General features: G+C 44.7%; 2 protein-coding genes and 1 long non-coding RNA gene across 26 annotated transcripts in view; 2 read left to right on the top strand and 1 right to left on the bottom strand.

Annotated features, from left to right (window-relative positions):
* Positions 1-13,571, top strand: part of Camta1 (calmodulin binding transcription activator 1) — an 847,864-nt gene extending 834,293 nt beyond the window's left edge. For 15 of the 24 annotated variants that reach the window (XR_010066428.1, XR_010066435.1, XR_010066434.1 and 12 more), the window contains 2 exons: positions 3,149-3,328; positions 8,740-12,109. Coding sequence is in view for 9 of the 24 variants with exons in the window: in XM_063288088.1 (XP_063144158.1) it covers positions 8,740-8,803 (64 nt within the window). In the remaining 15 variants the exon portion in view is untranslated. Of the gene's footprint in view, positions 1-3,148; positions 3,329-8,739; positions 12,110-13,364 lie in introns of those variants that run through there. The other 9 variants (XM_063288088.1, XM_039110445.2, XM_039110444.2 and 6 more) reach the window with 2 other exon arrangements.
* A 116-nt stretch (positions 13,572-13,687) lies between these two features.
* Positions 13,688-24,283, top strand: Vamp3 (vesicle-associated membrane protein 3). The gene is made up of 5 exons (NM_057097.2): positions 13,688-13,740; positions 15,826-15,907; positions 20,904-21,062; positions 21,735-21,786; positions 22,947-24,283. Coding segments are annotated over exons 1-5 (312 nt in total). The 5' UTR covers positions 13,688-13,738; the 3' UTR covers positions 22,964-24,283.
* LOC134487044 (uncharacterized) lies at positions 23,409-26,839 on the bottom strand. The gene is made up of 2 exons (XR_010066761.1): positions 26,281-26,839; positions 23,409-24,735 (listed from the first exon to the last, which is right to left on the bottom strand). It is a non-coding gene; the product is annotated as an uncharacterized LOC134487044 (long non-coding RNA).
* Positions 26,840-26,868: the final 29 nt, after the last annotated feature.

Below are 26,868 nucleotides of genomic sequence, written 5' to 3'. Positions count from 1 at the left end.
CCAGAGTGTCAGTTCCTAAACCTCTCTCTCCTTGTGGTGTGAGGTAAGTCAGGATACAAGGCTGCCCTGCAGAACCTGCCTAGGACATTGAGTACACAGCAGAAGGCGTGCCGGATGTGTAGCACCGACCTGTAATTCTTAATAAAAACGCGTGAGGTTCCTTGAGCCTAGAGAGTCCACGTTGCAGTTGGAAGTCGCTGTTCCAAACGCATTTGTATTCTGCAGACACTGTCTTAACTAGACAGTCAGTAAACACTGCCAGGGTTCCCACGTCGGAACAGAGGATTCCAGTCTGTAGGTGCACACTGCACACACACGTGTGCGGGAGATACATGGGAAGTGACAGTGAAAGAAACTATCAGAAAACTTTTCAAAATCTAGGACGAGAACTCAGCAACATTGGGCTGGAATTCGGATTAACTTTGTTAACTTTTCAAAAGGAAAGTAATTCGCATAGCAACCTGTCAGCCTGTATAGGCTGCTGCCATGCCAACTTGATGGTATAAGGATGAGTTTTTACAGTTTTTTCCTGAGTAATGACTTAGGCGTAGAACAGCTGCGACTACTTTAAATCCAGGAATAAAACAAATTAACCATGAACAGTTACTGAAGAGAAAAACTTGGAACTAAAACCAGAAACACAGCGATGCTGGTAACCTAACGGTTCCCGCTCTTCCTAGCGTTAGACGGCCCCATGTGGTAGAGCCTGTCAGACACATCTGCTTGAAGTAGAGGAGAGGGTGAGAGGAGGTTCCGTCTCTCCCACTAGAAACAACAACGAGCCCTCCAGGGGACAGGTGCATGCCCTAGCACTCGGTTTACCTCACTGGTAGTGTCTTGCATGCTAAATGCAGTTTGAAGAGCCTGCTGGAGGGAACTGACGTTGGAAGTGGTTGCTTAAGCACTTTTGAAGCTTGTTAGTTTCCGGTATGTCGATTAACAATCATCGCCAAGAGCTCATTTTCTAAGGGCTATTTGAGTGCAAGCCAGAGTCCCTACTTTAATTTCTCTAGTGCCTGCTGCATTCTGCCATGAACTCTAGAGACTCCCACTCATGCATGGGAAGCTGGAATCTCATAACATCCCTCATGCCTCATGCGGTCAGCAGGGAGCTTGAGAGAGAGGAGCCAGGAGGGTTTCAGCTTCCTTCTGGGATGGGACCAGTGATCCAGTTCCTTACTGAGGAATGGCTTTTCTATGGCTTTGTACAGTTGCAAATAAGATCTCCTCTCCCTCTCTCTTCCTCAAGGACCTGCAGTGGCACCTCCCCTTGGTAATCCCCCAAGTTGAACTTCTCCTTGGGAGCCGAGCATTCTCTCGGGTATATAGTCCTGAGACAGTGTGTCCAAGAGAATAACATGCTTATTTTTGTATAAAGTACAGCAAACCAGTTAGAGGTTTACATGTTGAAAAGTAATTGAAAACATACAGTTACATTTTGCGGTGCGGTGTGGAAAGGCTGTTGGCCAGAGCCCTGGGCCCACAGCAGAAGGACCTCCACAAAGGTAGGCGCCGCTGGCCGTCAGCAGATTTAGGACTCCATAGCACATCCTGGGTGCAGAGTATCCCAGCTGCAGGGCAACCCGAAGTTACCAACTGTGTCTTTTCATTTTCAGCCTCTCTGTGGAAGGCTGGGAAAGGACCGACACACACTCATTTGTATCCAGAGTGCAGCTCGTTTGCTTCCTGCCTTTCACCCAGGCTTAACTCCTGATTTATCCAATTGAAAATGGAGCTACCAATTTCTGATAAGTGTGTGGTTTGGAGCTTTGGTTCCTTCCTCCTTCCTTCCTTCCTTCCTTCTTCCTTTTCTTCCTTCCTTTTTTCTTCCTTCCTTCCTTCCTTCCTTCTTCCTTTTCTTCCTTTTTTTCTTCCTTCCTTCCTTTTCTTCCTCCTTCCTTCCTTCCTTCTTCCTTTTCTTCCTTCCTTTTTTTCTTCCTTCCTTCCTTCCTTCTTCCTTTTCTTCCTTCCTTTTTTCTTCCTTCCTTCCTTCCTTCCTTCCTTCCTTCCTTCTTCCTTTTCTTCCTTTTTTCTTCCTTCCTTCCTTCCTTCTTCCTTTTCTTCCTTCCTTTTTTTCTTCCTTCCTTCCTTTTTTTCCTTCTTCCTTCCTTTCCAGACACAGTTGTACTGTAAGGGGAGAATATTCTGCAGTATTTAAAAGAATTATTATTTACTTTCATTCACATGGTTAGTGTATGGTTTTTAAGGTTTAAGGATTTCCCAAAGGTTGTATAAGGGAAGCACTGCCTTCTGCATGGACAACTGGTGTGCCCCATGTGGTGTTTCCCCATTTCACAGCAGAGCCACTTAGATGCACATTCAGGAACTAGCAAGTCACTAAGTCACACGACAACTTGGCCTCGAGGTATTGAGACACAATTGGCTGAAAATGCACGCAGACGCAAAGCTGTGCCCCTTTCCGGATACTAAATGGTCCCCTCCCCATGTCTTAAGGACAGTCCTTTTGTGACCCCTCATAAATGAGGGAGGCCCTTCTCCATATATCCTAGACAGGTGTCTCCTTCTGTACAAGGTAACAGGGAGGGATCAGGAAGCACACAGTCGGCAGAGGGTACTTAGGTTTAGCCTTGGTCTTTAAATATTCTGTTTTTAGAAATCACTGACTTACTGCTCAGGTTTAATAAAGGCGGGTGGGCTCTTCTGCCAAAATGAAAGAATCTTCGTTAGAGGAAGAAGAGGTAGCATGTTCAGTCACAAGCGTTCAAACCACAGGCGTTTGAGAACTGGGTCTTCCAACCCTTCACTTTATTGAGAAGCAACCAAGCATTTTGGTGAGTGGTTACCTCAGCCAGGCAGCTTCACCTTCCAAGGCAGTCCTGTGAACTGCCTGGAGCAGGTTGTCACCAGGTTCTGGGGGTGACAAATTGGCACTAGTTTTGCTGTACAGTTTTATCCAAGGGATCGTTCTCTGACCCCCTCCCCCATGCCTGAAAGAGTAGTGTTACAGAAAGCCGAGCCGTCCTCAAGGGGCCAACAGATGTGTTAGCCACATCTTCAGTTAAATGTGGCATGAGGTTGAGATTCCAAGTGGCCCCGTGTTATCCAAGGAGTTAGAAGTGAATGTGGAACTTGTCATGGAGGATGGGTCCGAATCTCTAAGTAATTGTGTCTCACTTGCCTCTTTTAGGAAATGAATATTTTTGGAACACAGTGGTGTGTGTTAAATTGCAGACAACATGCTCTCTGTCGTTCTTATTGGGCCTCTCTGTCTTTTTTTGTTTTGCAATCCCAATGAAATTTCTGGAATATGGCAAGATCTCTCTTTTCCTAAATTTCCCACAAGCTGTTGCAGCCCTGAGAGCAACAGGTAACTAACCGGAAAGCAGCATCAGGCTGCCCTGTGTTTTTTTTTTTTTTTTTTTTTTTCTTTTTCTTTTTTTTTGATGGCCAGCACTTCGAGGCTCTGCCTGCTAAAAGCCACTGACTCATGAAGCATCTCTCTGGCTGAGCGTCACCCAGTAGGTGTAATGAAACGGCTTTGCCTGACGCTTTCCCCCATGAAACCATTGTTCGCTAGAGTCTCTGCAGCAGGCCTCTCATTTATTCATGTGTTCTCATTGGACATCTGATGGAGTCAATCAACCCTGTGAGCTTCTGCTGGCTTTCAGGGCTGCTGCTTATCTATCACTCCAGGCCATTTGATGCAGCTTTCTTTGCAGTTTTGGTTGAGACTGACACCGTTATCTCAGAGTGGGAGTTATTTACAGCCTGAATGCTTGGGGGTGGGGGTGGGGGGGTTGGATCTCGGGATCGTCTGGTGATTCGAATGGTCACGATTAAAAGGCTTGCTGCCCCGATTCCTGAACCTCCAGACTAGTCAGGTACCTCCCAAATTACTGATAAGAGACTTGTCAGAAATGTGGTCCTCGCACTGCTGGGATGTCTTGGTGGTTAAGAACACTTTCGGTTCTTGCAGAAGATTGAAGTTTGGTTCTCAGCATCCTCATGTAGCTCTGACTCCAGGAAAGCACACCTACGCTCTCGTGCATGTGCCCCCAACACAGACACAGATGCACAAATAGAAGTAGATAGAAATGTGCTCCTCATAGCTCTCCTTAGAGGAAGCAGTACCTGGGGCATATAAAAACTATAGCTTCTGTCCTGTATTTGTCTATCCTAGCTCACGCAAAGACTATTCTGTGTAATGGGATTCAGAAACAAGTACAATCCATTGATTGATTGATGATAGAGAGAGAGGAGGAGGGAGAGACAGGGTAGGTAGGTAATCTGGGCATTTTAAGTTCACTTCTTTCTTAGTCCTGTGTGGGCCTCACCTTTGTAATTCCTTAAGAAAACCCAAACTTCGGCAATCTGTAGCTGCTAACAAGGCTGGCTGAGTACCTGTCCTCTAAATTGCATAGGTAGTAACCACAGGTACTGCATTCTCAAATAGGAATCCAGTTTCAGAAGCGGAGGTCTGTGTTTACCAGGTTCATGTACTGAACACAGGAGATAACCAAGCAAAATAATCCAGGTAGTTGATTTTGGGTTGAGTAAAACAGAAGTGAATAATTTTTCCCACTAACTTTTTTTAGTTTCTGTCATGTAAACACATTTATGATGTGAAGTTGTAACAGATACAGAGGAAAATACCTTAGGAACCTCTTAGGGCCCATGCGATGGCTCCGTGGGTGTAAGTGTTGACTGTACTCACAGTTTGATCCTCAGAAGCTATGGTAGGGGAAGAAAGTGGACTCCTGAAAGCTGCCCTCCAGCCTCCATGTGGGGCTGCGCATACACATCCACACACTAAAATAAAAACATCAAAGGAACCTCTTAAAGGGTGCCAATCAGGCGTGGTAGTTAATAGAGAAGCATGTATCCACTGTAGTTCACGGAGAACAGGGAGCAAGGCGGAAGACGCAGAGGTAATGGTTAAACTTAACACAGCTTTCTTGTTGATAAAGACGTGTTTTCAGTATGCCTTTTAATGATTCTGTCCAGGAAAGATAAGGCAAAGTCACTCTTTAAAAGATCTTTGAAATATTCATTTGAAATAACTTTCTTGGAGTTTATTGAAAATTCTAGCAGTTTTGGTACTGTCCCAAATCAACTTGTAGACATGGAATTTTTTGAAGGCTATGTAGTTTGAATGCTTAATTTAATCCACCTTGTGTTTGATTTAAAGGGAATAGGGACACCTATTCCACCCCCATTTTCTCTTTAAGTACGGTGAAGCCCTCTTTGGTGATCTCAGCAGGACTGACAGCGCAGGTTTGTTTCCCGCTGTCTCAGTGGGTTGGTGACAACAGGGTGTGTCTGTCTTACACTGCAGGCTGTCTTCTTAGATTACGGACACATTCTTTATGTGTGTTTCAGGGTTCCAGGACAGCATTAGGCCAGTACACTTCTGTATGACAGTGTTTCCCCCATAACACTGTAATTAAATTCAACACAGTACTTCATGGACGATGGTGTCTTAGAATGGAGAAAACAGAATCATTATTAGTTTCATTCAAAGTATGGTCCAGATTTATCCTTTTTCTTAAAGTCTTTGGGAGAAAACAATACAGTAGGAATTTTTAAAAAAAAATAACGAAACTGTTAGAGACAGTGGAATGGAACAGAGGGGCTTTGAAGTCAGACCTGGTTCAAGCCGCTACTCTGATATTTATTGGATGCACAAGTTGAGGCAGGTTGCTTACTCCCTACGAATCTTGCAGTCTGGATTTACAGATTAAAGACTGTGGCTGTATTTTAGTTAAAAGAACTTAGTAACCTTTAACGGTACTGTAATATGATTAGCCTTTTCTCCCCCACGCCGTTTTCCCTACTTCATCCCTTAACAGACTTCCATTTAAAGAAAAGTTCTATGGCATCTCGCTCCTCCGATGTCACGCACACACAGATTAGGGAGAGAGTTGTGTACACACACACACACACACACACACACACACACCACACACACACACAAAATTCCAGTATAGTGATGAAATTAATGTACCTGAAAATTGGAATGTTCTCATTTTTCTATGTAGACTTCCTGTGTGTGTGTGTGTGTGTGTGTGTGTGTGTGTGTGTACACAACTCTCTCCCTAATCTATCTGTGATGACATCATTAACTCATAACTAATTCAGCACTCATTATGTGGCAACCTAAACCTTTGTGAAAACTCAGTTGACATTTTAACTAGTTCTGAAAGAATAAGTGGTAGAGGCAGGGGGTGTCTGTAAAAGCCCATCCTTGTGACCAGTTTAGCTAGATGTATAAGGTTAACGTATGCCCATCCTGGCCAGCTGGTTACAGATCCTTCGGTATGAAGTTGCCTAAAACATTCCAGTCCCCTTTTTGTTTCACCTCAGTGATAAACTTAATGCATGCAAAGCTCTTCTGATGGCTCTAGAGAGGTGAGGGCCTGTGTCTGTGGTGATGCCACCAGATTCTGAGTTCAGACATCTTGAAACTCTAGAGGTCTCAGCAGAGATGCTGTGAGTGAGTTCTGTGCCAACGCACAAACAAAACGTGGCATTTGATGTAGCATGCACATCTTGCAGGACTTTGGCAGATGGGTCTGCGTGAGCACAGACACTGCATGTCTGCAACTGAGGTTGGCACCCATGCATGCCTTGCATTCTTCCGGCCGAAAGGGATGTTAGTCTAGATGCTGCATGTCTAAGAGTTGAACAGAGATCTACAGCATGTTTCAGTTTTTAAGAAGCCATTTACCAAGTATGCATGTCCAAAAGTAGGGGCCTATAATCCTGTACTATTCTACACAGCAATGTGGTGCCACACCCTAGGACCTAATTCGCTATGGTATGCTGAACCATTAAATGCATATATTAATCCAGGCAGTGGTGGAGCCCACCTTTTATTTCAGCACTCAGGCGGATCTCTGAGTCTCAGGGCCAGCCCGGTCTACAGAATGAGTACCAGCCAGTGCTACACAGAAAAACCCTATCGCCAACAAAGAACATTAACAACAGCAAACACATTAAATGTAGCTTTCAGAAAGGACAGGTCAGGGCTGGAGAGATGGCTCAGTGGTTAATAGCACTGACTGTAGCACTGATTGCTCTTCTAGAGGTCTTGAGTTCAAATCCCAGCAACCACATGGTGGCTCACAGCCATCTATAACGGGATCTGATGCCCTCTTCTGGTGTGTCAGAAGACAGCTACAGTGTACTTATATATAATAAATTAGTAGGTCTTCTTGAGAGAAAGAAAGGAAGGACAGTTCAGGAGATGCACTGCCGTTTGTAAATAGGCTGTGCTAAGCTGGTCTGGGTGAATGAAGTAAATTAGATAAGCAGGTTTTCAGCAATTTAATATAAAGGATAAAGGTTTTCTTTCGAAGGATATAATCATCTTTCTCTGAAGACATCACAACAGCTTTCACACTCCTAAGAAATGATTTCATTTGAAGGTTGTAAATCTAAAAGTTCTTAAATTGCTCAGAATATGTTTCCTTCCATTCATTGCCAACCTGTGTGATCCACCAATAGTTTGGTGCCCCTGCCCAAATTCCTATTTACCTGAGTTTTATTGAATATATTTAGAAAATACTAGCACTCATCTAGAATAACTTTTTTTTTTTTTGGTTCTTTTTTTCGGAGCTGGGGACCGAACCCAGGGCCTTGCGCTTCCTAGGTAAGCGCTCTACCACTGAGCTAAATCCCCAGCCCCTAGAATAACTTTTAATGGACCGGCACATCTTAAACCACTAGGAGAGACCTTAAACAGAGGCCATAGTTGACTGATGTCCAAGTAAGCCCACTCCCAATCAAACATTCCCTTGTTCTGTCACTGGGGCAGTGTAGGAACGTCCTCTGCTACTCCTGCTTTTGTCTGACTGAACCGTCCTTTGGTGCCAACTTCTGGGGAGCAGATGTCACTCTGTGGCAGGTGGCACTTGGAAACTGGCTGACTCAGCCAGCGAGCACTGCCCCTGCACTTGACCATTCTGCCATTAATACACTTGCCATCATCCACGAAGAGCGATAGCCTCAGATCCTACACTTTCCCGGCACCTCATCTCATCAGGTACCATTTTTTTTTAAGGCAGAGTCTTGCATTTAAGAAATGGGAAGTTGGAGCAGCAATTTATAAAGCTCTCCACGGTGTGAGCTCACCACAGCAGTCTTTGAGCAGTCTCACTTAAATGTTTAGTATTTCTGATTAGCAAAACAAAGTCCCTGTCTGGCATTGATCCTAATGCTGCTCTGAGAAGGAATGTGAGCTTCAAAGTTACAGTTCGAAACTGGAGGGAACCAAGAATTGTGAAGAGCCAAGACCCAGTGATATAGCAGAGTTGGGGAAGGAGCTCGGTGTAGGTTGTCAGGTCAGGTTTAAGGCAGCTAGCTAGCAGCCTGGCGTCTATGAGTGAAATAATGATTCAGTCCCTCGGTCTATAAATTGTGTGCTGATTCCCTACTTGACATCACATGGAATTGCGGGGCATTCATAGCAGTCCATCAGACAGGAAGAAGCTCCTCAAGTAATTAAAGATAGGAGTGTCACCCTTGATTCAGAACAACAGAGCAAATAGCATTGCTGTCTTCTGGGAGCACCCTTTGTGAAATGTTACATGTTTTTACGTAGGGTCACATCTTCCTCTTTGAAGATCCTCCCAACAATTTCACAAGTTTTCTTGTTGTCAGTTTTCAGAAGGGGCTTGTCTGGGCGTCTCATTTCGGGGGCAACAGCCCCTCTCCTTGATCTGGTCACAGTTCCACTCCGTAGTTATCACCTGGTGTTGTGTTCTGTTTCTCTTCCAGAGTGAAAGAATTGAAAAAGGCCAAGGAACTTGAAGACACACAGCAGCATCCCTTAGCAATGTGACATTGCTTCTCAGACTTTCCATTTCTGTTTTTAGCAGAGACATGCAACAACACACACGCTCGTGCACACACACACACACACACACACACACACACATACACATACACACACACACAATCCCTCTGCAGTTCTGGGGAGTCAGCTGCAGGATTTTAACGAGAACGTTTGGTCATTACATTTGCACTCTCATGGACAACTTTTAATTTGATCAGCAAGACATCTTGGAACTCAATCTTCTGTTGGATCACAGGAAAAAAAACAAGACACCAGGAGGAACTGGAAGGGCTTCATCTTAGGAGGAAGCCGCTTTCCTTGTCATTAGGGCTGTATTCAAACATCGTGTGGAACTGTACAAATATTTATACCAAAAATATAGATAAGAACAGGCGGGGCGACGTCAGCCACACGAGGAGCGCTGCGCCTGCACCTGCGGTGACTTCCAAGAAGCTGAATCCTTGGTTCTCAGTGGAGGGCTTAGATCACCCGAGTCGTGCCAGTCCGCCTGTCCTCATCTTCACTGTTCACTTTTGAGTTTCTGTTCTGTTTTGTTTTCCTTTCCGTCGTCCGTCCGTTGGTTTGTCCGTCCGTCCGTTTGAATCTCTACAGCACACTTAATGCAACTTTTGAAATCTGCAGGTTTTTAATGTCTTGTGAAAATTTGCAGAGGGGTGGGTGTGTGTGGCAAATGGGTAATGCACGGGAAGTAATGAGAAACAACATACGTAACTTAAATTCATTTTCTTGCCCCCCAACCACCACCTCCCAGGAACCTGCAAGGATAGTGACCACCCCATCCCTTCTCATGGTCAGCACTTTAGTTTGTCTGCCCCACTCTCTTGCAGTGAGGATTACTTAAGACTTGGTAACGCATGTAGCCTTTTTTTAGTAACCTTGGAAACAGTAGTAATTCCAAGGGGTCATAAACCTTGCCTGGACATTCGCCACCTAAACGACCAGTGTGGTGCTGCATTCTGGCCAGTAAATTCCATGTTTTGGCTCTTATCTCATCCAAGTGGAGTGGTTTCTGTGTACATACAAAAAGGTAGAAATGAAAAAAAAAGAAAGCGAGAGAATATTTGAAAGGGGTTATATTAATTGCTAAATATTTTATTCACAGAGGTCAATAACATGGCAAGATGAAATTATTTGTATAGTTTTCTCCGAATGAGCGAGAACAATGTGGATGTATTGTTTGTATATATTGTATATATTAAAACAAAGATGTGCATGAAATCCAGAAAAAGAAAAAAAAAAAGCAAAGCATTAGTGGCTATGGTCTGTACAATGAAACAAAAAAAAAACTTTATTTCACTATAAGAGTACTTTATTTTAAATGTTCTGTAGAAGAACATTTTGCAAAAGCATGACCTGCAAAAAAAAAATAAAATAAAAAAGAGCTACTGTATTTAGACTTAGGAAAAGAGGCAGAGTAGCATTACTTTAAAAAAAAAAGGATATGTTTACATTTAATTTTGGCTATCAGGAGTTTATTTTATTTTATTTAAAAAATAATTTTTTTGCCAAAGGTGCCAAGTAATGTGAATGCTGATATTGCTTACGAAAATTAAGTTACTTTTGCAAAATAGATAATCATAAGATGAATCCTTAGAGACCTTAACACCATCCACTCACACCAACAAAGAACATTAGGACGATCAACGTTTATCAAAAAAAAAAATTAGAAAATGAGAAAAATGACACGTTTTCATATCTCCTGCTGGAAAATAAATAAATAAGTAAAAAAGAATAAAAGTTGCTCGTGAGACAAAATAAAAGTAAAACATGGTGGAGATTGGTGTTGAAGGAAGGGTGCCACGGTACAGTACTTTCCAGGTAATGAGGAGCCAAAGAATTCCAATGCTTTCAAAGCTAACCTGTGTCAAACGGAGAGAACCAATTTTGCATTTGCTAATTGCCAGTTTAAAATTCCCAGGTTAAGTGTGAGAAATGGTTGGTATGAGATTTTTTTCTTTTAGAAAAACAAAAAACAAAAAACCAACATGGTCTGGCTGCCAACCGTGAGTTAAAACTCAAGGCTTGTTGTGAAGCCTAAAAATATTCACAAATGAGCTTTAAGCTGGTGTCTTCAGAAGGGAGGTAGAAACAAAAGGATTGTGGTAAAAATAAATAAATAAATAAAACTGGGGTCAGTGCTCTCGGTGCCTTTTCTATAATTGTACTTGTTTTTTAATTACTTCCTTTCACTGCCAACCTCAAATTACTGTACAGTACATGTCTTTCTGCTTGTGATCAGCTTGGAACAGCGACAGCCCCACAGCTAGGAGCCACCTGTACATTTGTAAGCTGACCTGACCCAATTTTGGTTTTACATGTGTGGGTTATGTTGCAGCTGTTGCAATCCTCGACCCCCCCAGCCCCCCACCCTGGACATACCCATTATTTTACACAATTTGACCTGTCTGAGGACACTGAGTGATTTACATAAACAATTGTATTCATAACAGAGAGTAGAACATAAAGCCAGCTCTTTCAGAACATCCTATCTCAGTCATGGATTTGGATACATTCACTCCATTGCTTATGGTTCAGATGAATGATCATTTGACCAGAGCGGTGACCTAGGTGGATTTGCTTCAAACCCTCACATTTATTTTTCAAAACTAAATGTTTCACATGCCACATTATTAACTGAATGAGTTGGAAAACTCTGGAAGATAGAGACTTACATAGAAATAGTTCTTATGGAGGGGATAGAAGTAGGGTCAAAACCTACCAGTGTGACTGTGAATTCTAGGTGAAGTCGAAGCGTACTTCCACTGACACAAAGCATTTCTGACCACCTTCTTTGATTGTGACTCTTTTAATTTTGAATAAGGTGATAGGTAGGCGCAGCTTTCTTGGATAATCTGAATTCCCAAGTGCCAGGAGTAGGATTTCATGATAAAAATTAATAGCTAATCTTATTCTGTCTCCTGAAGATTTAATTGCTATCCTTGTTACCCATTCAAAAATCAGCTGTACTGTGTGAATGAAATAAAGACATTAAGACGAACCCCTTTCTGGCTGCACGGTCGCTTACGGCAGTTCCACACAGTAGTTGGCGCCCAACGGGGGGTCCCTGAGACTTGCATGTAAAACTAGTCTAGATGTCTTCTTTTTTTTTGTAAGTTTTATTTTTGTTAATTGTGCATGTAAAGCATCATGGAGTCAATGGATCTGTTGAAGAACTCAGCTGCTGGAAACCATGCAAAATGTTTTGAATTGCCCTTAAAAATATGGAAAATGTTTTCTGAATGCTTTCTATTCTTCCTGCTGTAAATTAAAAATGAAGAAAATTTCCCCATATCATCCGCGTTTTGCTTTAACCTGACCTAAAACCCAAGGTGTTGTGGGTGGGAAGTTTGTTTGTTTTTTTTTTTTTTTCACCTCCCACACACAGTGTCCTCCCACCCAGCGTTTCACTTAGAGCCACTTTCCCAAAGCACTTGCCTACCCTGCCTGGTTCCTCAGTACCTCGAGTCTTTCTTCTTAAATGGGTTGCTTGGAAGATAAGGATCTCGATCTTACATTAACCCTTCTCATGTAGCTCAGAGAACCCATGAAGTCCCAACGCTTACGTATAAGGATGACCTTGAACCTCTTAACTGTTTACCTAAAAAGCTTCTGTTGAGATTACGGGTGTGCCGACAGGCTGGGTCTTATCTGGTTCCAGGGGATCAGACCCAGGACTGGATGTTAAGACTAGCACCCTGCCAACTAAGCTACTCTTCAGCTCTACTAGGTAGGTTTGTTTTTTTTTTTTTTAAAGACCCTTTCCAGCTTACCTCACAAAGGCTTCCCTGCAGGTATTTTTTTCCGTTACTGTTCCAGTCCTCTTCGCTGCAGAGTTCTGCTATCTTTCTGGGAGTACTTCACTTCTGATCTACCTCAGAATAAGTGCCAGTTTCACACTCTGAACCTCCCACCAGGAGCCCACTGCAGTTTCTGTTCACTATTTAAGCGCAGCCCCACACTCTCCAGTTGGTCTGTGCTCCTACCTAGAATGTTTTTTTTTTATATCTACTACTCAACCCAGTACCCACTGAAGTGGCGTGCTTTATTGCAATACTCACCTTTGCGAGTTCACCACGCTGAAGTGGAAAATACCTTAGGTGTATTTTACTTAATGAATCCACCAACTGAACTTATTTAGTCTGTTTAAAGAGACTGTTTGGATTCTTTGCGACGTATACTACTCACCCCCTTTGAACAAAAGTTGAGTATCTCTTCTCTGCTAGGACCAGGGAATTACAGAAATGAAGAAACTTACAGTTCTCAAAGTCCAAGGCTCCCTTCAGGAATTGTAATAGCCGTGCAATGGCAAATACTTGTCATGTGAGAACCTGAGAGGGGATTTCTTCCAAACCCTGTGGTCAAGACTCCAAATGGACTTCCTACTGCCTCTTTCTCAGAAAAGAACTTTGTCTCCTCAGGTCCACTAGATTATTCTGGAACGTTAGGCTCATAAGCAGTTTCTAACATGGTCACGACCCAGAGAGAAGGTATGCGGGCTCATAGTAATGTAAAACGCACCCATTCTCACTCTAAACTGCCTTTCCAGGGCTAGAGACAGGGCAGCGGAGACACTGCAGGAAGCTGCTGTGATTCCAAGGCGCTGAAGAGCCCAGCCCAAAGGCGCAGGCGCCGCGCTCTAGCCCCGCCCACTTGTCCACCGAGAAGCCCGCCCACTCGTCAGCGTGGGCGCTACTTCAGCGCAAGCTCTGGCCCCTCCTACTCTGGTCAGCCCGGAGGTTACAGCCCATGTAACCCCGCCCATTTCCGGCGCGCCCTCGGCGGCTGAGAGCGCATCGCCGGTTCCGGTCCTGCCCCTGTTCCTGACGTCACCGCAGCCCCGCCCATCTCCTCAGCCTCGGTTGCCTGCAGCGCAAGTCCACGGACCCTCGGCCATTCGCTGCCGCTGCCGCCGCCGCCAAAATGTGAGTGACGCGCTGCGCTGCGAGGCGAGGCGGGCTCCGGGGGCCGTGGCCCACTCCTGGGACCCGCTTCAGGCGCGGTGGCTGCTGCTCGGCACTCGGACTCGAGTGGAGGCCTCGCGGGCCTAGGTGCAGCGTCCCGGGCCCTGAAGTGGGCGGCGGCCCCGCGGTGCACTCTGCCCCCGGACGCTGCGGGACGAGTCTTGGCGCCGCGACGTCCCCGAGTGCTTCGAGGCCGGCGGGCAGACGCGGAAGGGCGGGGATGGGGGCACCGGCTGACCGAGGAAGCGGCCGCCCCACCCTGCCTCTCCTTCCTCGAGAGGGGCGGGGGCGCTCGCCCTCTGCGCCGCGGTGCGGGGCAGGAGCGGGAGCCCGGGAGGTGGCCCGGAGCTGAGGCCCAGCCCATGGTAGACCAGCGTTTGGCGTCCTCAGAGGAGCTCTCGCGCTGCTAGCGCACCTTGGCAGCGGAAGGTTTCGCTTCCGTTTTAAGCAAACACACTCTTGTTTTGAAATTGGTTTCTAATAGTAACCTTCAGCGGGAATTGATGTATCTACTTCTCGAAGTTGTCACTACTTAAGATGTACCTGGTCAGACTGCTGTGCAAATGACTGTGTCCCGTCCATGCATGAGAGAATTAAAGTGGACCTGGTTTCACTTCAGCCAGCTGCATGTTTTATCCTAAGTTTTAATAAGATGAGGAGGATAGTAATACCCTCTTCATAAAGTTATCAGGCTTCAAAGAGGAAAAAAAAAACATGCATAGTGCTTCCAGAGCACGGCCCTTAGCTGTTTAACTTTCGGACCCTGAGTTCTGAGACAGCCATCAGTGTTGTGTGTCCTTGATGGTGGACACAGTGCTGACTTAAAAGAACTGTTGAGGGGTTGGGGATTTAGCTCAGTGGTAGAGCGCTTGCCTAGGAAGCGCAAGGCCCTGGGTTCGGTCCCCAGCTCCGAAAAAAAAGAACCAAAAAAAACCCAAAAAAACTGTTGAGTCAACCCTGGGGTGACAGTTGTGTACGAAGGCACAGGTTGAGCACTGTCTTAGATACAGGAAGAGTTTAATGGAGTTAATAAGGACTTAAAAGCCAGAGTAGTCATGAAGAGTGGGGATGAATGAAAATACAGATTCACTGAACCAACATGAGATGACTTTCCAACAGAGACAATTGCTTCAGCCACCTTCCCATTCACAGAGACCCCTCGGTTGCACTACTTCAGCACATTGGCTGTTCTGTGATTGTTCCTAACCATAAGGCAGTTCTTGCCACAGCAAAAAGGTCACGAGACTACTGAGTGCCTTTAATCATCTGAGTGCCTTAAAGCAAGTTTTTTTAAAAAGAGGACTTCATTGACACAAAACAGATCTTATTTTGCTTCAGACTTTGGTCACTATGAAGTGATAGTCTTTTTTTTTTTAAGATATATTTATTTACTATATATAAGAACACTGTCGCTGTCCTCAGACACACCAAAAGAGAGCATCGGATCCCATTACAGATGGTTGTGAGCCACCATGTGGTTGTGGGATTTGAACTCAGAACCTCTGGAAGAGCAGTCAGTGCTCTTAACCGCTGAGCCATCTCTCCAGCCCCAGTGATACAGTCTTAAGAATTATTGAGGAATTATAAAAACACATTAGTGCCTTTATTTCTTACTGCAGGGCTTTAGGAATGATTGCAGTATAAGGAGTCAGTAAGACTGAATCCCAGCGGGGCTGGGGATTTAGCTCAGTGGTAGAGCGCTTACCTAGGAAGCACAAGGCCCTGGGTTCGGTCCCCAGCTCCGAAAAAAAGAACCAAAAAAAAAAAAAAAAAAAGACTGAATCCCAGCATAACAGTTTGTACACACAAACATGCCACGGGATACTTGTGAGCAGAGAACAACCTCACATGGCAGCCCTTCTTTCCACCTTAGTAGAGACGGTATCTCTTGTCCAGTGCTGCACGTATCAGGTGAGCTGGCCCTCAGGCTTCCAGGACTCTTGTGTCCACCTCCCATGTCGTGGTCGGAGTGTCGGGATTATGTTTGCCTCATCAAGGGCACCAGGAATCACAATGTACTCATACCTGTGACTTTATACCTTTCAGGTCTACAGGGGTGCCTTCAGGGTCCAGTGCTGCCACTGGCAGTAATCGAAGACTCCAGCAGACACAGAATCAAGTAGATGAGGTACTGCTCTAAAGTTTCAAGTGTGACTTTTAAACACACATGGGAATTCTCTCTAGAATTTTATTTGGAAAAAGAGTCATTGGAGCTAGAAAGGTGTCTCGGGTTGAAAGAACATGTATTGTTCTAGCAGAGGATCCACCTGGATTCCAGTCACTCTCATCTGGACCATGAAACTGCCTGTAATGGACTCCAGTGGCACATGCATGTTCCCTCACAGACACACACATAACTCATTGTTTTTTAAACGTTGGGGGGGGGGGGGAAGCATCACTGACATGTGAGCATAAATTTCGAGTATGTCAGAAGTCATCTTTCTAAATGTGTATTTGCAGGGCAATAGTAAAGATTCTGTGAGAAACTCAAACCAGCATTTCCATATTCTTTTCTTAAAGATTAGTTTTCTTTTTATGTATATGATTATTTTGCCTGAATGTTCTAGAAGCCATCTGCCAAGCACAAAGGAGACTCTTCCTGGTTTCATACTAATTTTTCTACTATCAAATCACAAACCTAAAACATATCCGAAAGTTTGTCCCCAGAGCCACTTGTAAGATAGGGTAATTGGATTGCTCAAGCCAGGAGCAAGTCTTTCTGAGCTGGGTTTTGTTTTGCTCCCAAATTGTTGTGTGTCTTATAGCAGGATTTACTAGTTATCTGGTATAGGCAGGTCTTTGTAGAAGCTTTCTCTGATATTTGTCGAAGGAGCCATAGAAGGTGGAACTGCTGTAGTCCCAGCTCTCCCTGGAATTCTTGAGCTAGTGGAGTCCTATGGCAACTTTTGTTTGGGTATGTACGTGTAGAACCACGGTGAAGAGCCTGTGAGATGGACCACTGTTTCCATACTCTTTTTATTAAGACTTAAGTGTATGAGGTTTTTGCCTACATGCATGTATACTGTGTGTGTGTGGGGGGTGTGAACAGTCTCTGCAGAATCCATCAAAACCCTTAGAACTAGAGTTACAGAAGGTTGTCAGCTGCTGGGAACTAAACCCACGTTGAACCATGTCCCCACTCATATACATATATAATACATACACACAATCTTTCTACTTTTTGCTGTCCTAAAACTAGTTATCTTAGATACTATTATTAAGTCAGACAGTAAGATTTTGCTAGGATGGTTTCTTTATGAACTTAATTCTGAACATTCTAGGCTTTTACACTAATTCTGTCACTCAAAAACTCAAATTCTGTCCTTTTTAGAAATTAAAGAAAATTTAAAGAGAATCTAGTTTTTGTCCCTTGAGGAGAAATTCATGTAACATACCATTAAGCATTTTTTAAAGTCTGCCATTGAGCGTACACTATGTTGAGTATATTCAGTGGGTTGTACAGTCATCACCTCTTCTTGCTTTCAGAACTCTTGTCTCTGTGAGAAGCACCCTGCACTCATCTCACAGTCACTCACCCCTGGTTTTCCTGGTTGCCTGGTAACCTGTAGTTGGCTGTTTCTTTGGGTTTGCCTATTCCAGGTGCAGCATGTTCTAGGGTCAGGGTGAGCTTCTCCCTTCTCTGTGTGTTCCATGTTCGTGGAAGTTTTAGTCTTTGCTGGCACCTCGTTTCCTCTCTTGGCTGAGTGCTGGTTCATGCTCTGAATAAACCATGATTTGTTACCTCTTCACACCTAGTGGGTAACTGCGCTCTTCCGACCTCTCTGCTGATAGAAAGTTGTATGCTATCCAGGAGCCAGATCTTAAATGGGCTTCATTTGGGCGTGGGCCTTCCCGGTCCACACAGTAGTGTCTGGCAGCCTAGGCTGTGGTCCCACAGTAGCTTCTTTTCTGCAGCGGTGTCCATTGCAGTGGTGCTCTGAGTTTGGGACTGCGGCCATCCTAGCAAGCAGGAGGGGGAATCTGCATGTGGTTGAATTAATGATTTGATTAATGATTAGTGACAGTGAACACCTTTCTGGTGTATATTGGCCACCTGTGTGTCTCTGAAGGAGCGACTGTTCATGTCCTTTACCCCCTTTTGTGTCACTGCTGGGTCGTTGTTGTTGTTGTTGTTTTCTGAAACAGGGTTTTATTATATAGCCCAGGCTAACCTGGGACTCAGTGTGTAGCCCAGGCTAATGTTAACCTTGTCTCAGCCTCCTAAGTTCTAGGATTACAGTCACATTTCTCATATATACTTGTTTTGCAAATAATTTTATTGTATTGTCTTTCTGTCATTAACTTGTGGATCTTTATGTGTTCTTCACATCTGACATTTACCAGAGATGTAGTTCGTGAGTATCTGCCTCCTTGGATTGGCTGCGTTTCACCTTCTTCATAGCACACATTGATGCCAAAAGGTTTTACTTCTGAAAAAGCCCAATTTATTGCTTTAGTTACTTGAATTTTTTTCTTTTGTTGCTCTTGCTTTTGATATTAAATCTAAGAGCCCAGAGCCAAACCTGAAGTTAAATGCTGGCTGGTTTATGTCAACCCAACACCAGCTAGGGTCATTTTAGAAGAGGGAACTTCAAGTGAGGAAATACCCCTGCTTATTTGCCTGTGGGCAAGCAGTTCATGAGTGAGGATTGATGTGGGATACCTAACTTCCTCTTGTGTGGTGCCACCCTGGGAAAGTTGTCCTGGATGATGTAAGAAAACAGGCCGGGCAAGCCATGGGGAGCAAGCCCATAAGCAGCATTCTTCCATGACTTCTGCGTTGTCAGGTCCTGCCTTGATTCCATGGATGCTGGACTACAAACTCTAAGATGAAATAAGCCTCTGCGGCCCGAGGTTGCTTTTGCTTTTGGTCATGGTGTTGTAGCACAGCAACAGAAAAGCTTTACTGTTTTACTTCTAAGAATGTTTATAGTCTTAGCACCTAAACTCAGCTCCCTGGTCTGTCTAGTCTTTCCTTATGGAAAGACTCATTTAGGTACTCCATTTGTTGGTCTTAGCATCTCTTTGAATGGCAGCCTCAGTATTGCTCAGTGGTAGAGCACTTGGCTATCCTATACAAGCATCATTGGCACCAAAGCAGATCAGTCAGTAAATAAATCAGTTCATTTGGCTGTAAACATGTATGTAGGCTCTCAGTGTTCTCTCTTCCTCGCTGCTCTCACTGTACCGCTACTACAGCTTTGATTATTCTAGCTTTGTGGTGAGTTTTGAAATGACTATTATAACTCTTTCTTTTAATATTGGTTTATTTATTCTCAGTTTTTTTGAGCTTACATGTGGAAAAAAAACACCGGAGTGGGAATTACATGACAGTCTTCCTGAGGGAAACGGCTGTTGGGATTATATTGACTCTGTAGGTCACTCTAGGAGTACTGCCATCTCCACAGTATTAAGTCTTCCAATGTGCCAACGTGGATGTCTTTCCCGTTAGTAATACTTTAATTCTTCTCTCTGTCTCTCTGTGTCTGTCTCTGTCTGTGTCTCTGTGCGTGTACATGTGCGTGTGTGTGTGTTGCCTTAGCCTCCCAAATAGCAGGTATGTGCTATTGTACTCAGCATAGAGCAGTGTTCTGTGTTGTTTTGGCTTCTCTTTTGTGAATGGGTGTAGCATATGCATGTGTGTACACATGTGGCCAGAGGTCAAAATCAGGGATTTTCTTCTATTTTCTTTTCTTTTCTTTTTTTTTTTTTTGGTTCTTTTTTTCGGAGCTGGGGATCGAACCCAGGGCCTTGCGCTTCCTAGGCAAGCGCTCTACCACTGAGCTAAATCCCCAACCCTTCTATTTTCTTTATACCTTAATTTTTGAGGCAGGGGCCTACACTGAACCCATAGCTCAGCTGTTGACTAAACTAGTTGACCAGTGAGTCTCTGGGATCCTCCTCTCCCTGCCTACCCCAGGGCTGGGTTACAGGAGCAGACTGCCACACCTGTTTTGTCCTGTGAGCATTCCACACCCAAACTCAGGTCCTCATGTTTGTGCAGCAAGCCTTTCATCCAGCAGACCTACTCAATCTAATGTATAGTTTCTTTATTCTGCAAGACTTCCAACTCTGTAATTATATTGCTTATGATTTATTTTTGAGATTTTTTGGTAAAGACACTGTTCTCTTAATGTCCTTTTTGGATTGCTCATTGTTGGCATGAAGAAAAGCAACTAATAAGTGTTTATCTTAGATGCCGCAACTTGACTGAATTTATTCCTTGTAGTTTTTGAAAAATTCTGTTAAATATCTCTATTTAGTGTGCACGTGTGCATGTGCTTTCACGTGCACTGAAGAGGGAAGGTACTTCACTCAGCAGGCACAGGTATGCTATGGAGGTCAGAGGACAGCTTTCTTGAAGTTGGTTCTCTTCTACCTTGCTAAGGTGATGTCTCTTGTTTCTGCCATGCTGTGCTATGAAATGCAGGCTAACTGGCCCGTGAACATGCGGGCGATTCTCCTGTCTCCACCTCGCATCTTGCCTTAAGGGTGTAGGAATCACTAATGGGCACAGACCACCTGGCTCTAACAATAACTGGTGGTGGGAACACACAATGCATGCACCACATGCAGAGGTCAGAAGACAGACCACCTGCAGGATGGGTTTCCTCTCTTCATCGTGTGGGCCCAGAGGTTGAGCTCAGGTCATTAGACCTGACAACAGGGACTTTACCTGATGAGTCATCTCTCCAGCCTCCTGTGAAGGAGTCTTATGGGTTCTCTGTAGAGTTTTACATGTGGCGTACATAGTTGTTATATTCCTCCTTTCCAACCCAGATGCCTTTCTTCCCTTGACTAATTGCCCTAACCAGGACACCAGGGTAGTGTTGAACAGCCAGGAAAGTGAAGCACCCCGTTGTTCTGCTTCAGATCTTAGAAGGAAGTTGAGTCTCTCACCATAGCATGTGATACTAATGTGGGTTTCCCTGTAAGTGCCCATTATTGAAGTTCCCTTCTATTCCTGGTTTGCTGAGTGGATTTTCCACAAAGGCTGGGCCTCCTTTTGAGTCGAAAGTTTAGCTCAATAAAGTACTGACCTGGGGAAAATACAGTGCCCATAGATTTCATGTGGAGTTTTGTTCTCCTCTCCTTTCTGTGTAACTGTGACCATGTCCATTTAGGTGGTGGACATCATGAGAGTCAATGTGGATAAGGTGTTAGAAAGAGACCAGAAGCTCTCAGAGCTAGACGACCGCGCAGATGCACTGCAGGCAGGCGCCTCGCAGTTTGAAACAAGTGCTGCCAAGTTGAAGAGAAAGTATTGGTGGAAGAACTGCAAGGTAATGTGACAGACCTTCACAGCGGCCTCTCCATTCCCCGAGTGTCACACGGGCACACTGCTGCATTGGGGGACTCTGGGTAGTGGGTAGAACCTGGGCCAACTGTGAGTCTGCATCCCTATTCCTTGCCCACAGCTGGGAATCTAATCCCATGTTTTGTGGCTAAAGTTAGAAGCCATGCAGAATCAGACTGCTCAAAGCAGTCAGGAGGAATAGACCCCAGCCCAGGTACCTGAGAACACACTGATGGGGGCGTTGGCTTTGATGCTCAGTTTGCTGCCCATTCTGGGAATGGCTCCAATTTCAGAAGTTAAATGCTAAGAAACCCCACCTTGTTCAACGAGAGGAGAAAGCAACATCTGAGTATCGTCCAAATCAGACTTAGCAAATGAGAAAGTCAGTCTGTGACCAGAGCTCAGACACTTCCTGTCATGCTTTGTGTAGAAGGGACACTCTGAGATGATGGAACAAGATCAGGAACCTGTGCGGAAATGTTTGTCTTTCCAGGGGTCACAGAGGATTGGGATACACGTCTGAAAGCCCATAACTAAATTTCAGGCCATAACTGAAAATACAGAATTTAGGCTTTTGAAATGATATGTTATTCCATGCTGTAGCTGCTGCGGCAAGCCCTGTCTGTTTTGCAGTGTTAATGGATCTGTCTCGTTGCAGATGTGGGCGATAGGGATCAGTGTCCTGGTGATTATTGTCATTATCATCATTGGTGAGTTACCCCTGGTCATCGAGGGTCGCCTGTGCAGCAGCAAAGGGCGGATTCAGTCCGAGGCTTAAATACTGTTCTTTACCAAATGCGTATTTTGAGATGGTGGTATTGAGGGAAGTTTGAGGCAGGGTCTCAGTGTTCATCCCAGGCTGGCCTTGAACTTGTGATCTTCCTGCCTCAGCATTTCAAGTGCTAGGATTATAGGCATGTGCCACCAAACTGACCCTAAATAATTGAGTTTTATAACTAAAGTCTGGTGTTTTGTTTAGATAGATGGGTGGCTAGATGGCTGGCTAGATGGATAGGTGGATGCATTCATCCTCTAAGAATAGCAGATCTCATTCCTACTATGTGGTCAATTTTTCTCTCCTATGTCTGTTGCCTTTCGAGGAATGTAGTGATTAGCTGAGACTACCTTGATCCATCCCAGCTCTGCCACCTGTAGTAGAGGTTCTATGGCCTTGGGCAAGCAGTCGGGTCTATCCGAGCCTCGGGGTCCTCATGAATAAATGAAGATAGTAATGGCGTCCACCTTGTGTTGTTAGGACAGACCTGGGTGCTACATAAGAAATCACCTGGCATAAGAGAACAGGAATAGTAACTATGTCAATAATATATATAGACAACAGGGCATGTTAGATAGTACATACAGTACATAGTACATATAGTGTATATATAGACAACAGGGCATGTTAGATAGTACACACAGTACATAGTACATATAGTATATATATAGATGACAGGGCATGTTAGATAGTACATACAGTACATAGTACATGCAGTGTATATGTAGACGACAGGGCATGTTAGATAGTACGTACAGTACATAGTACATACAGTATATAGGTAGCACATAGCTACTACCACCACTCTCATCGCTATATATTAGAACTCATTCTGTTTTTAGTCCAGTCTATGGGAACGTCCTAGCAAAGCATGCCTTCTTTGCTCGTTAATGTTAGTAGGTATTTCCTTTTCCTCTTTTGATTTCAGTCTTCCCCAGAATCCTGTAGTATGTAAAGAAGCTACCAGTAGAAAACTGGCCAAATCAATTTCTGTTTGCCCCTGTTTAGACAATAGAAACCCCTACTTAGTATCTACACAGAAAGACTAAACTGCCCTTTTCCTTTCCTTGTTTCTAAATTTTCCCTGCCTTTTAGTGTGGTGTGTCTCTTAATGAAGAACAGAGGAAATGAAGCCTGACGGCAGGATCTTCTTCGAGACTTTCTACTTAGAACTGCGTGTTGTCGCACTTCCCTGTTGTTTTTTTTTTTTCCCAAATGATTATTTGTGTTAGTTTACATACAGTTCAGTGCCTAGAAAATGTGCCTTTGTTTTTCATATACACTCGAGGTGTGACCTGCCCTGCCCACATTTTGCACAGTGCCTTTACAGATTTATGGACTGGGAAAGAGGACTTGTGTGTTTCAGAGTGCTGAGATCTAGGTGGATGTTGTCACTGATGGCTTGTGGATTCAAGGAAGAGGATTTTGTTCAAGTCAGCTGTCCCCACACCTAACATGGACTTCAAAACCACAGTTTAAACCTTTGGGTAATTAGATTCCCAACTTGGACCTTCCAAGAAGAACACTACTGCCTAACAAAAATCAGTGACAACAGCAGGGCGTGCCTTATTTTGATAACTAGGTAACTTTTCATTAAGAGTACTTTTGTAAGCACTACCGACCCCGCTGTATTTAAGATGCTGGTGAAGAGCTCATGCTCTTATGTTAGATACGGAGATGTTCACTTTCTAGTTCTTGTTGTGTATCACTTCTAAAACAGTATTTTAATCAGAAATAACCCTTTAGGAAGTTTTTATAGAACTGTGACCAAAGTTTCTATTTTGCCAAAAGTTAAATACAAATGAATTGTCCATAAGTTTGTCCCCCAGTAGTAAATTCAAATAAGTGCCAAGTGTAACTCAAGGTGCCCTTTAAGAAAAAATGTTAGTACTGTCTGAGCCCGCAGCATCTTGACAGTCCTTCCTGTGGAATGCTGTAGGTACAGCTTCTCATCCTGATGTGGTTTCTTTCCTAGAGCGATAGAGGTGACCTCAAATCACACCTGTATGCAAGATAGTAGTTTGCAGACTGCACTAGCCTGTGGCCACTAGTGTGATGAGAGCAGCATCTGAAGCCTCACAAAGGCAACAGTCTGCACAGAGTTCTGGGAGACTGTGGCAGTGCCACCAGGATGTCCTGAAATGTGTGTCTGTGTGCAAAGCAGCATTAGCCAAAATGTCATAGGATCTGGTTCTAGTTTTTTTTATCTGATCCCCTAACATTACTGAAACAAAACAAGTGTTGAAGACATGCCTTGCCACATAGCTAGGGCCTCTGTCCTGGTCTGACCCCACAACTTTGGTGCTGTCTCCTCGTACTCTGTCCCATGTAAGTCGTTGGCTCCTGTATTAACACAGTAATACCTCGCTTCTCTGTGCATTTAGCTGGGAATGTTCCCGCTATGGTGACCGGAATAAAGTTATTAACATGAACCTGTGTCTTGTTTCTTGGAGTGGAGTGGGGGATATACCTGATGCATGTCCTAAACTTCTAACCCTTGATGTTCTCCCTCGCTCCCTGACAAACTACCTTTTTTCTGCTCTATTCTCCTAGGAGTACATAGTCCTTAGGGTTCTCTAGAGCAACAGAAGATAAGATGAAGTGTGTGTGTGTGTGTGAGAGAGAGAGAGAGAGAGAGAGAGAGAGAGAGAGAGAGAGATTTTTAGATTGGCTGATGTATATGGTCTACCTCACACTGAGGAAGCTATGAAGCTGATAGCTGCTTGGTCCATGGGCCTGAGTGATCAGAAGTTCCCATGTGGCACTGCTGGCCTGGGGGATTCCTGGCAAACATCTGGTGTTCAGCCCGTGCAGAAGCCATGATAACACGTTGAGTTCTGATAACAGCAGAGTACAGCAGCAGCAGCAAGGTGGGTTAATTTGCCTGTGAGTGAAGGCAAAGAGCAGAGCTTCACTCTCCCATCTTTATCTGGACGGCCACCCAAGGTCGCTGCCTACATTTAGGATACGCCTTCCCCACTTCACACAGTCTGAGCAGGGAAATCATCAGGAATACCTGGCAGGCTTCGGCTTAGTTGATTCCACACCCAACAGTCAACAACTGAAATTAACCATCACATACCTTAAACGAAAAGGGCTTTTCAGAGCAGAGAAGAGTCTGTAGCTGATTTGGAGTTACCAGACCAGTCAGGATTTGGCCATTGGGCTGCTTTTTTTTTTTTTTTTTTTAAGATTTATTTATTTTATGTATTTGAATACACTGTCACTGTCTTCAGACACACCAGAAGAGGGCATCAGATCTCACTACAGATGGTTTTGAGCCACCATGTGGTTGCTGGGAATTGAACTCGGGACCTCTGGAAGAGCAGTCAGTGCTCTTAACTGCTGAGCCATCTGTCCAGCCCACCATTGGGCTTCTTAAATACAGTCTTCTGGAAGTGATCTGTAGAGCTGACCCTGGTACACCACATAGCCACCAATCACATAGGTCAACTTGGATGGGTGAGGGATGTTCCAGATGTGTGGCTTTTCTCTACATCTGCCTGCCTTTGAATACATTCTTCCTCATTTCCCAACTCTTGCAAACAATGTAATGTGGACCAGGTAGGTTTTTGTTTATGTTTGCAACGCCAAAGTCTAAATACTTTTCCTTAAGCACAAGCTCCCATCAGTCTGGCCCTTCCTTTCTCACCTGTTCTCATGTTAAGGTTCTTAATGACTAAACTGCTCTGCACAAGGATGGCCTGGCAGGGTCAGTGCTGTTCAGTTCTGTTGGCCCACTCATTTCCCTGAGCCCAAGGCATCACACAGATTCAGTTCCCCTTCTCAATAGCCTTCCTTTATCCTCCAGCGTATTCCCCAGGGCTCATCCCTCCTTCCTTAACCTCTGTCTTTCCCATTCCACTAGCTTATTCCTTACCAGCATCTCGGGCTTTCTCGACTTTGAGGCATCATCCGTGTGTTGTATGTTAAGTATGAGAGAATTTGGTTCTGTTCTCAGTATAATAATCCCTGCCCACGTGTGTACTCAATGGTTCTACAATGAATGTGTCTTGAAGAGCTCCAGAGTAGAGTGATCCAGTGTGGAGAAAGGCTTTATTTAAAAATTGGTCATTTGTCCGATATGAACTGTGGATACCCGCCCTTTAGCATTTTCCCCTTCTCGTTTGACCTGAACACTTTTCATTCATCCAACAAATGCTGCATTTTTTTTTTAGGTTTTATTATTTATGTGTTGTATGTTTGGATACGCGCACGTGTGCAGGTGTCTCAATCGATGAGGGCATTGGATCCCCTAAAACTGCAATTACAGGCACCTCTGTGAGACACCTGTTAGAGGATGCCTGGGAATCATGCAACGGACGAGAAATAGGTGCTGGTCTCTCTGGCTCTGAGCCATCTCTCCACCCTCTACCGAGTGTAATCTTGATGTACCCGGGCCGCAGAAGGCTGGAACTCAGCCCTGTACCTTTCGTTTCTGACGACTAGAGATGGTTATGTAAAATGAGCGTCCCGGCTGTTTCCTCGAAAACGGAGCGTCGATTACAATGCTGTCTTCCTCCGATTGCCAAATGAACCTGTAACTTGAGGGCAGCCAGGGAAGTTACTTTGTACCATTAAACTTGTATTTCTGAAAATACGGTTGGAGTCTACCTGGGTTCGCCCACCTATATCGGCGGGAGAGAGAAGGCAGCAAGTTTAGGTAAGAGTAAAACAATGGGAACCCGAAAGCACTGCATTCCTGGGACACCGAGGAGCCCCAAAGGCCTGCGGACCCAAAAGTGCCACCAGTTCCATTCACGTGTTGTCCGCGCAGACCCCGCCCTCTCGTGACTGACAGCCCCAAGGCCCCGCCTCCGGAAAAACCCAGCAGGAGGCTTGCGCGGCCCAGCCCTGTAGTCCTCCAGGCCACTCCACTTGGCCGGGATTGGCCGAGAGCCGCCCTTGCCCGACCCGTGAGTTATGTAAGGTACTCCAGAGCCTTTGCACCCGCCCACCCGCCCGCGGTTATGTAACCCCCGCGGTGCCCGATCTGGGCCCGCCCCCTGGCCAATGG

Source organism: Rattus norvegicus, chromosome 5, assembly GCF_036323735.1.
Source record: "Rattus norvegicus strain BN/NHsdMcwi chromosome 5, GRCr8, whole genome shotgun sequence".
NCBI lineage: Eukaryota > Metazoa > Chordata > Mammalia > Rodentia > Muridae > Rattus > Rattus norvegicus.
This window is presented reverse-complemented; position numbering and strand designations above follow the sequence as displayed.

Bases quoted from the DNA above. Each gene is read 5' to 3' on its own strand.
- Vamp3 (NM_057097.2), top strand. The intron at 15,908-20,903 runs GTACTGCTCTAA...ATGTCCATTTAG, and splicing joins CACAGAATCAAGTAGATGAG to GTGGTGGACATCATGAGAGT. The intron at 21,063-21,734 runs GTAATGTGACAG...GTCTCGTTGCAG, and splicing joins ATTGGTGGAAGAACTGCAAG to ATGTGGGCGATAGGGATCAG.